This window comes from Triticum dicoccoides, chromosome 2B (genome assembly GCF_002162155.2).
Source record: "Triticum dicoccoides isolate Atlit2015 ecotype Zavitan chromosome 2B, WEW_v2.0, whole genome shotgun sequence".
In the NCBI taxonomy this organism is placed as follows: Eukaryota; Viridiplantae; Streptophyta; class Magnoliopsida; order Poales; family Poaceae; genus Triticum; species Triticum dicoccoides.
In genome coordinates, this window is record NC_041383.1 from 41,657,827 (window position 1) to 41,668,810 (window position 10,984).

At 47.3% G+C, this 10,984-nt stretch overlaps 1 protein-coding gene and 1 pseudogene across 1 annotated transcript; one reads left to right on the forward strand and one right to left on the reverse strand.

Moving 5' to 3' along the window:
* The first annotated feature begins 1,575 nt into the window (after nucleotides 1-1,575).
* On the forward strand, nucleotides 1,576-2,836 carry LOC119362009 (acyl-CoA--sterol O-acyltransferase 1-like). The gene has a single exon (XM_037627182.1). The coding sequence runs from the start codon at nucleotides 1,670-1,672 to the stop codon at nucleotides 2,711-2,713; it is 1,044 nt and encodes a 347-aa protein (XP_037483079.1). The 5' UTR covers nucleotides 1,576-1,669; the 3' UTR covers nucleotides 2,714-2,836.
* A 1,079-nt stretch (nucleotides 2,837-3,915) lies between these two features.
* LOC119362010 lies at nucleotides 3,916-6,860 on the reverse strand (annotated as a pseudogene).
* Between the last annotated feature and the right edge of the window lie 4,124 nt (nucleotides 6,861-10,984).

The following is a 10,984-nucleotide window of genomic DNA, read 5'->3' on the forward strand; positions in this document are numbered from 1 at the left end:
GGTTAGGGAGACTTTCATTGCCCCGGATGCTGAAGCCATTCTTAATATTACTATTCGGCAAGGGGGAGGTGACGATTATCTTGCTTGGGCATTCGAAAAAACAGGCAACTACACTGTGAAGTCGGCCTACCGTGCTCTTATGAATCAGAACGAGCGTTTGGCTGTAAAGGAGGGGACGGCTACCGGTACCTCAAATGATGATCAACAGATGTGGAAAGCCTTGTGGAAATTGAATGTTATCCCAAAAGTGAGAGTGTTTTGGTGGAGAGTTCTTCGTGAGATTCTTCCAGATGAAGCTACTCTCAACTATCGACACATTGCAGAAATTCGCAGATGCAAAGTATGTCTAGCTATGGATGAGGATCTGGAACATGCATTGATTCATTGCTCGCGTGCTAAACGCTTCTGGGAGGAGGCGTGTGCATGGTTCGGACTCCGGCTACCTCGTCTACACCCGGACTCGTGGGCTCGCGACATCTTATTTGACCCACGTTTTACCGATGATGATCGTGCCAAAGTCACCACTGTTATGTGGTCTATCTGGCACTCAAGGAATCATATCAAGCATGGTGATCAAGGAAGGGATCCTACAGCGACGATGCAAGCTACTCCCTCCGTTCCCAAATAATTGTCTTTCTAGGCATTTTAAATGGACTCAACATACGGATGAATGTAGACATATTTTAAAGTGTAGATTCACTCATTTTGCACCGTATGTAGTCACTTGTTGAAATTTCTAGAAAGACAAGTATTTAGGAACGGAGGGAGTACTAAGGAAGCCATCGCATTACTTCACTTGCCGCGCAAGGACACGCTGGTATTGCCGGGCTTCGGGTGGCGGCCTCCTGATGAGGGTTTTGTAAAGATCACGACCGATGGAGCTCTCAATCTGGCTGATGGCAGGGTAGGAGCGGGAGGCATTGCTCGTTCTTCTTCGGCTCTACTCGGTGCGTGGTGCAAGCCATGTGTGGGGATCTCGGATCCCTTGATCATGGAAGGACTTTCTCTGCGAGATGGAGTTCGGTTCGCGTATCTTCGTGGATTCTCGCACGTGATAATGAAAGTCGACTGCTTGGAGTTGGTGACAGTCTGGACCACTCGCCACAATTTTTCATCTTTTGTTATTCAACATGTAAACAGGTCAGCTAATCTCCCGGCTCACTTGTGTGCAAAGCGTGCTTGCACACTTAACGTGACCGATAGTTGGCTTGACGAGACCCCTAACTTCGTGGTGTCCAGCCTCCTGGCTGATTGTCCCAAGAATGCGTTTACTCAATAAAGCTCTCTGAATTTTCCCGCAAAAAAAAAATAACATGAGCATGCGAGGACGAGCACGTCTACGAATTTCTGTAATTTTCTGCCCATTCTCTATGTTTCCCATGTATTATATGATATATTGATATTTCGTAAACTTCCCAAAATGATTATGTGGAGCATTTTTTGATAAGTGTGTGGCCATCTTGTCAAGTTGTCTTATCCAGAATTTAGTAGCTTATCACAACCTCACCTCATGTGGGCACGATCGACACCGTCGTTAAAATACACTGACAACTCCAGACCGCCACAGCGGCCGTGCCACTCAACATTATTGCCAGATCCATTCCTCCCGTGCGAGAGCGACAGGCAGACAGCGGCGGTGCAGTGCCGGTGGCGGCAAGCCACGACGACCATGGAGCTCCTACGGGACAGCATCCCCATGGTGTCCCTGGCCGCCGCGGCCGCCGCACTGTACGCGCGCATGGCCTCGTCGCTCCTCCGCCCCGGCCTCCCGCGCCTCGTCGCGCTGCTCCCGCTCTTCCCATTCCTCGCCGCCGCTCCCCTGGCCCTCACTTCCTCCGCCATCGTCCGGGCCACCGCCGCCTTCTTCCTGGCCTGGCTCTGCGCGTTCAAGCTCGCCCTCCTCGCCGCCGGCCGCGGCCCGCTCGACCCCGCGCTCCCCGTGCTCCCGTTCGTCTTCACCGCCCTGCTCCCCGTCAAGCTCCGCCCCGCCGGCGCCGGAGCGCCCAAAGCCAACCCGCTGCCGTCGCTCCTCTCTTGCGCGGCCAAGGTCGCCGCCATAGCCGCCATCCTCCGTCTCTACCAGTACAACGCTCGGCTGCACCCCTACGCGCGCCGGGCCCTGTACGGCGTCCACATATACTGCTTCCTCGACCTCTTCTTCCCCTGCATCGCGGCGGCCGCCGGCGCGCTCGGCATGGAGACGGAGCCGCAGTTCGACCGCCCCTACCTGGCCTCCTCGCTGCGCGACTTCTGGGGCCGGCGGTGGAACCTCATGGTGTCGGCCATCCTCCGGCCGTCGGTGTACGACCCCGTGCGCGCGCGCGCCGGGAGCCCCGCCGGCGTGCTGGCCACCTTCCTGGTGTCCGGGCTGATGCACGAGGGCATGGTGTACTACCTCAGCCTCCGGCGGCCGGACGGCCGGATGACCGCCTTCTTCCTGCTCCACGGCGTCTGCTGCGTCGTCGAGGGGTGGTGCGCGCGGCGGTGGGCGGCGAGGGGGTGGCCGTCGCCGCCGCGGGCCGTGGCGACGGTGATTGTGGTGGTGTTCGTCGCGGGCACGTCGTTCTGGCTCTTCTTCCCGCCGCTGTGCAAGGACGGTGGCGAGGAGAAGCTGCTGGAGGAGTGGGCTGCCGTGGCGGCCTTCTTCCTCGACGCCGGCAGAAAGATTAATGGCGTTGTACGTTCAACGGACTCACTAGCAGTAGGAAAATAAATTTCAGATTGATTGGGACTCTAACCAAGCAACCAAACAGGATTGCATTGTCTTGTTTACCATGATAAAGTCTGAGAGATGAAACAATAAACATCGCCAGCTCTGATGATTCCCAGCCAAAAACAAGTCATGATCCACCAACCTTGGGAGTCGTCCTCAAACTGAGATTGTACTTTTAGAGTGCCAAGTTTGCCAAAAAAGTTCAGTGTTAAAAGAGCTTTAAACCATAGACGACCGCCCTGCTATTCACGAAGACAAACTTCCTTCCATCTCATTAGATGGTACATCTTGCAAAAGGAAATCATGGGCTCTCAAGAAATCCAACCATCTCACATCCCCACCACTGACAGTTAGGATGTGTTTGTTAGGGTGCATGAGGGTAAATTTACTACTCAACCCACTTTTGGTTGATTGGTATCCTGCACAGGACCACCTCGTGCTTAGCCCAAATATACTCGTAGAATGCACCACCTCGTGCTTAGCCCAAATATACTCGTAGAATGCACGAAGAGAGAACACATCGGTAGCCGTTCATTGGTCAGCATGACTGTGCACGAGTGACGCGTGCGACGTCGTGTTTCAAAATATGTTTAGAAATTCAATTTTTTTTAATTATAAAAAATGTTCAGAATTTCAGAAAATGGTCAAATTTTCAAAACTTATTTACATTTTCAAAAAATGAAAAAATATGATAATTTCCAAAAAAACTAAATTGTTCAGCATTTCAAATTTTGAATAGATTTCCACAAAAGATTCAATTTCTTTAAGTTTTTTAGAAAATGTTCAGATTTTAAAAAAATGGAAAAAAATCAGAATTTCTCAAAATTTATTTAAAGTTTCAGAAAATGTTCATAATTCCAAAATAATTAAAAATAGAAAATATTCAAAGTTTTTGTTCACTTTTTCAAATTCTGTTCACCATTCAATTTTTTGGGGGGAATTCAAAAGTGTTCAACATGTTTAAACAGATACGGGCTATCAAACAAAGTGTCAGCTCAGCATGTCTCAACACCGCTACTAGACAACAACAAATGCATGTTCAACATGTATAAGGAGAGAACAACCATGCTAGGTTGAGAATGCTAACAAACACACCCTTAAGCACCATTCTACCCCAGAGGGCAGCATCTTCTTACCTCCTCAGCACCCCAGTCTCTTTTCAATAACAGGCTTACTCACATTCATATACAAGAACAAACTGGAAATATTCCTGCTGAGACAAAGCTTCTATAAAGCAACAAATGATAGCATAGTTTAGAACAGAACAGGAAAACATATTATTACAGCATAGTTTACAAATATTTCCGTTGTGTAAATCGTCGCCATTCACCAGTATTCACTAGCCCCCCGTCACTTTACGTATTACAGTTTGAGTATAACACGCCGTCCAAGTGCGTGGCAAAATACGAATGCGACAGTGGCCCAAAATGCCAAGACGAATGAAACGGCACTGACCACGTAAAGTATCGGGTCAGAATCAACAGCCACACTTCCTGCAACACCATTTGGTGCCATGGGGCCTGAACTTGGAGTGCATGATCTAAGGTTGTTGTTCCCTTTGTAACTGTCCATATCGAATGTGCTAAACTGACCGCTGGCTGGTAGACACCCTGATAAATTGTTGTATGCCACAGAAAACACTGCTAGGGATGACAGCCGAGTTAACTGCCATGGCACTGATCCACTCAGCCTGTTTTCTGATAGGTCTAAGCTCTCAATCTCGCTCAAGTTTGCGAAGGTTGCAGGGATAGAGCCAGTAAAGAAATTGTTCGACAAGTTGAGAGACTTGATGCGGCTCAAATTCCACATCTCCATCGGAATCTCGCCCGATAGCATGTTTGCAGACAAGTCAATGCCAGACATCGACATGAAGAAGTTGTGTCCGTATGTGTATGGGTTCCCTTTAGTGGTGAAGGTGAAGCCTTGCAGGTCATAATGACTATTATATGAGAAGTCCATATCATCGAACATACCAAACCCCCCTCCAAAGAAGTAACCGGAGGTTCTGGGCCAATAAAATGTATAAGCTTCAAGTTCATGGTCTTCAAATGGGATGCCACCAATACACCATGGTACAGAACCCGAGAGTCTGTTATGAGAGATGTCAATTATGCTCAAGTATTGGAGACGACACAGATTTGATGAGATCTGTCCCTCAAACTGATTTCTTCCTAACAACAGTAGATCGATTCCAGAAAGATATTGTATCCACTCAAGGTTGCCTGTGAACTGATTCCGGCTGAGATCCAAAGCTCTAATGAAGGAGCTGTTGAAAAATGCATTCGGGGAGCCTGACAGTGAATTCCCAGATAAACTCAGAAACTCGAGTGGTAATGTACTGCTGCAGTGTGGTATAAGCCCTAGAAAATAGTTGTCCGATAGATCTAACAGCCGAAGACTTGTTAATTTGCAAATTTCTGGATGAATGTCACCGGTTAAACTATTTTTAGCTAGGCTCAAAGCTTCCAGTGAAGGAAGATTCCATAATGAAATGTCCAGTGCTCCTGACATATTGTTATCATGTAAATCCATGATTTGGAATTTACCAGACAGATTTCTAGGTAGAGTCCCTTCAAATTTGTTGTTGTCTAGGTATATTGCTGCCACAACTGACAAGTTACTAGCCCCATCAAGTATCACACCCCCGAGAACAATCAGTGAACAAGCAAGATGGTACCTCTCCAGTAAATTTATTATTTGACAGATCCATAAGTTCAATGCTGCCAATGTTGCACAATGAAGATGGCACAACTCCAGATATATTATTATGAGAAACATTGAGAATCATCAGCTCGGGAAACATTGAACCTATATTGGCAAGCAGCTGTCCTTCAATACGGTTTAGAGCTATGTTCAGCAATCGAAGATTAGTTTGATTTTGCCAAATGGGGTATAATGATCCAACTAACGAGTTATTCGAAAGATCCAGGTAAACTAGTGTCGCTTCATTTGTGAACAGAAAATTGGGCATACTTCCCCGCAAATTATTGTTGGACAAATCAAGAAACTGTAGACGATGTTGTGTGTGTAGGAAATGTGGCTCTGTAATCATGCTCTTATCAAGGTTACACGAAGAAAGCATTAGTGTTCTCAACTGAAATTTAGGTGCCCAACCATGCATTTTCACTAGAACAACCAAATCAGTGTTCCTGGAAAGATCTATCTGTTTGAGATCAGTATAGTTTCTTAGCCAGAAGAAATCAAATTTACCGCCTAGCTTGTTTTTGGATAACCTGATAGTTTGAAGCAGTGAGGAACACTTCCAAGATGAATTTATAGGTATATGTCCTTCAAAGAGGTTTTCTGAAAGATCAGGTACTCAAGGCATGGAAGGGCAAATACAGATGCTGGGAGGCTACCATTCAATCGATTGGATCCCAAATGCAATTCTCGCAGGTTCCGGAGATTTTCTAAACCTGCCATGTATACATGATTTATAGCAAGTAAAATTTAATTGCACCAAACTGAAAAGGGATGTTCAACCTATTCGTTTCAGTACCTATATTCTGAAGAGCCCCACTCATGTTATTTCCCTTGAGATTTATGACCTCCAGAGAAACCAAATTGCTGAGAGATTCTGGGATATTCCCTATGAAACTATTGTCACTGAGGTTGAGATACTTGAGCTTACCCAATCCTTGTAGACCTGTGGAATTGCTTGATTCAAATAAAATTTTGCAATCAAACTTATTGGACGGATACTATAGAGTTGCATGCATGCAACAAATGTCACATACCGTCGAAATTGTGTAAACAAGCAAAATTTTGAGAGAAATCCAACAGCTGAAGCTTTGTCAAGTTCAAGTTCCAGCATGCAACTTCCATAGGTTCAACTGATGTAGAGCCATTACTATTGTGGATAGGGATTTCCTGGTAGAGATAGGAAAGGTCGAGACCCAATATTCGTCGTGTGGTATTGTCGCACGTGATCCTTTCCCACGAGCAGCAATCACCACCATGTCCCCACGAACTGGGAACCTCGGAGTTTGCGCTCATGAACCAAGAGCTAATTTCCATGAGGGCCGCCCTTTCCTCCATGAAGCAGCCTGAAGAACTCGGAAGCATGGAGTGGACTACGCACAGGACAAGGGGCAAGCATTCCCATGGCAAGAAGCGGCCCATTTGTAAGAGAAAAGCTTCTACTATATCTTTGTGTTCTAGGGTGTAGGCTTGAGAGCAAGCTCTTATTTTTCTGCTCCTTTATACACCTGCTATTCGAAATACAATACACTTGCTTGGTAAACAAAGTTGTGGTCCATGGTAGTAGAAGGTATGCTTGGACAGCAACTTTACCTATGGCCAAGGGCACTGTGTTGACTCACCGAGTAGCATTTTGTTCAAGTCTCCTTTGATCGGTAGCCATAGACATCAAATTAATGACAAAACATGGACCATGGATGCCAGCCAATAGGGGCAGAAACGCGCTATTTTGGAATTGAACGCTCTGGGTTGTCAGTCATGAAAAGAAAAGTTGCTGATGTGAACGTTTCTGAAAGAATATCATACGGAAACTAACATTCGGTGGAAACCGTTGAAAACCATATGAAGAAGATGTTTTGATGTTTCAAAATATTCTGAAAAAATACGGGATGTTACGAGGATGATGTTTTATTGGCACACAAAATTTCGAGTTGAAACACATTACGAGATGTGAGCTATGAAAAAGACAAATTCAGCCCTGAATAGTGACACACATCTCATAATGTGTTTATACTTCAAATTTTGCATGGCAATAAAACATCACCCTCTTAACATCTCGTATTATTTTTAGATTTTTTTAGAACTTTCATATATGGTTTTCACGAAGTTTTCGTTGAATATTGGTTTCCGTATGATCAGTGGCGGAGCTTAAACGAAAAAGTTGGGCGGGCCAGACTGAAGAAGAACACATTTTTTTCTAAATTCTGACACATAAGGACATATTACAAGCACCAAAGTACAGTTCAACCATGAGTCACTACTATTGGGCAAGCTAATACAAAAGTGTCTGCGACATTAGACATGGACCTACTCACATACAATGAACTCAACGATCCTTCTTGCTTATAAAATCTGCAATGACATCTTCGTGGTTGTAGTTTTCTAGAATTCCACCATTTATGTGAACTAACAAGTTATTAGCCAGATTCTCACCTTCCATCTTATTGTGCAATCTTGTCTTACTGATCTTCATACTAGATCAATTCTTTTCGGAGTCTTACTGATCTTCATACTAGATCAGGCTATTATTTATCACTAATCACTGCGTGTATGGAAATGAACAAAATCAGGTAATTGCTTAACAAATTCAGAATTTGCGGGGGAAATTTTACATGTGAAGTGTGCCTACGGCAAGGGGCTAAGTCATGGGGGCGCCAGCGACAGAATACAAAAGGAGAAGGGGCTGGCCCAGGTCATGCGCCAGATTTGGAGACTTGGAGTTGGAGGAGAACAAACGCAGGAATGGATGGCCGGCAGCACGCACGGCGCACTGGATCCCGGCGGATGACGGACGGCGGGAGGGAGCATTTACAGGGGCGAGGCGAGATCCGGGCGGGCGTCGCCGCGGCGGTTGCTCCGAGAGATGGTGATCGGCGCGCTCAGGTGGACCGTGTTCCCTGTCCACGGCGGTGGTCGTCGGCAGCGTGGCTACATCCTACATGAGTCTCTTGGACTGAGAGGATGGGGAATTGGGGAAGGCACGAGTGTGCTTGTGCGTGCAGCGTCCGTGAGACGAGGAGACGATGGCCAGTGCGTGCGTGGGCTAGTGGGCTGGGCTAAGACGACTAGTAGTAAAAAAAAAATTTGTCAAATTCCTGGGCGGGCCATGGCCCGGGTCTGCCCCTACAGAGCTCCGCCCCTGCGTATGATATTCTCCCTTCTTGTTCAGTCAGTGTGAGCATTTTCTAAGTTTCAGTAGGACATACTAGCTGAATGCATGAGTGTGGCTAACTTACTGGAGCAGTATTCAAAATAATTTAGGCAGCACGATAATAACGATCTTAGCATGTTTTTTACTATGCACAAGCATCTGCCAGTTCAGGTACTGCTTCAGGCGTAGCTGCAAACGTCCTCCCCACATTACGATCCGGTGTAGAGCGTACTTACACGCCCCTGGAAGCCTGGATGGATTAAAAGGCCGGATTGTTCGCTGACACTCTGCGAATCTGCTGTTGCGAAATTTCATAACTCAATCCTGCAACTTGTTGGTCACATCAGATGGTGATAGAGAGGTGGAAGTGGCATATATACCAGCTAAGCAAGTCGTCCTTCTGCTCAGTCCGCCGTGGACTTTCTTCAGAAGCTTCAGTCCACCGTGACCTCCTGATGTGGCGTGGTGACCACCCGCTGCGAGAGATGATACTGAGGGCGGGCACTGGCGAGGGCGAGTGCGAGGGCGGGCAGTCGCCATGGTGCAGCTGGTGCTGAGGTCCGGCCAGGGCAGCGGCGACCGTCCACCCCGGCCGGCAGCTTTCCCCCCAGTCTTCATGACGATGGGATGCGGCTCTGTGAGGCACTGGCGGTGGCAGAGGCCAGAGCCATGGCGCCGGGGGGGAAGCCGGGAAGGGAAAGGAGGTGAGCTGGGCAATCGGACGGGGAAGAGGGGATTGGTCTGGTGCGGCGCCATGGCTCCTTTTTTTAGATAGATAGAAATGGCGAACAGTGCTCCTGTGTACTTGCACGCCCGTCGTTGCGGCCAAACCTGGCCAGATGGGCCACAGGCCAGCCCGTGAGAACGCTTACTCGGCCCATCACGGGTCTGCCCTGGCACGTGTATAAACGGGCTTGTCTAAAAAAACGCATATAAACAGGCGGCATGAGGCGCGGGAGCTATATCTCAAAATCACTAACTTATTAATTAAGGTGTGTGATGGAAGGTGTCAGCCGTCTATAGACGACCCTCTCGCTTAGGGTTTTTGGCTCTGGCGGCGATTCCATCGCCGTCTAGAGATCTCATCGGATTACCTACCGCCGGCTGATTCCCTCGCTTAGATCATCTTCCTGATCGGCAGGGGGGAGTTGGGCGCGGTCCTCTGGCGTACTTTTTCCTGGACGACGAACCGTAGATGGCGGACCGAGCGGAGTCATCAGCGGCGGGCGGAATGGGAAAAAATCTTGAGGAATTGCTGCAGCACCTGGATCTCCAGGATGACGAACTTGATGATATGGTTGTAGGGGAAGAAGAGGTGAAGAAGTATGAAGCGGATGCTAGGTGGCTGGCGATTGCGAAGGTGAACACTGTTGAAAATATGCCCTAGGGGCAATAATAAATAAGTTATTATTATATTTCCTTGTTCATGATAATCGTTTATTATCCATACTATAATTGTATTGATAGGAAACTCAGATACATGTGTGGGTACATAGACAACACCATGTCCGTAGTAAGCCTCTAGTTGACTAGCTCGTTGATCAATAGATGGTTACGGTTTCCTGACCATGGACATTGGATGTCATTGATAACGGGATCACATCATTAGGAGAATGATGTGATGGACAAGACCCAATCCTAAGCCTAGCACAAAGATCGTGTAGTTCGTATGCTAAAGCTTTTCTAATGTCAAGTATCTTTTCCTTAGACCATGAGATTGTGCAACTCCCGGATACCGTAGGAATACTTTGGGTGTACCAAACGTCACAACGTAACTGGGTGGCTATAAAGGTGCATTACAGGTATCTCCGAAAGTGTCTGTTGGGTTGGCACGAATCGACACTGGGATTTGTCACTCCGTGTAAACGGAGAGGTATCTCTGGGCCCACTCGGTAGGACATCATCATAATGTGCACAATGTGACCAAGGGGTTGATCACGGGATGATGTGTTATGAAACGAGTAAAGAGACTTGCCGGTAACGAGATTGAACAAGGTATTGGTATACCGACGATCGAATCTCGGGCAAGTACAATACCGTTGGACAAAGGGAATTGTATACGGGATCGATTGAGTCCTTGGCATCGTGGTTCATCCGATGAGATCATTGTGGAACATGTGGGAGCCAACATGGGTATCCAGATCCCGCTGTTGGTTATTGACCGGAGAACGTCTCGGTCATGTCTACATGTCTCCCGAACCCGTAGGGTCTACACACTTAAGGTTCGATGACGCTAGGGTTGTAAAGGAAGTTTGTATGTGCTTACCGAATGTTGTTCGGAGTCCCGGATGAGATCCCGGACGTCACGAGGAGTTCCGGAATGGTCCGGAGGTAAATATTTATATATGGGAAGTCTTATTTTGGTCGCCGGAAAAGTTTCACACTTTATCGGTATTGTACCGGGAGTGCCGAAAGGGGTC

Bases quoted from the DNA above. Each gene is read 5' to 3' on its own strand.
- LOC119362009 (XM_037627182.1), top strand. From the start codon at position 1,670: ATGGAGCTCCTACGGGACAGCATCCCCATGGTGTCCCTGGCCGCCGCG.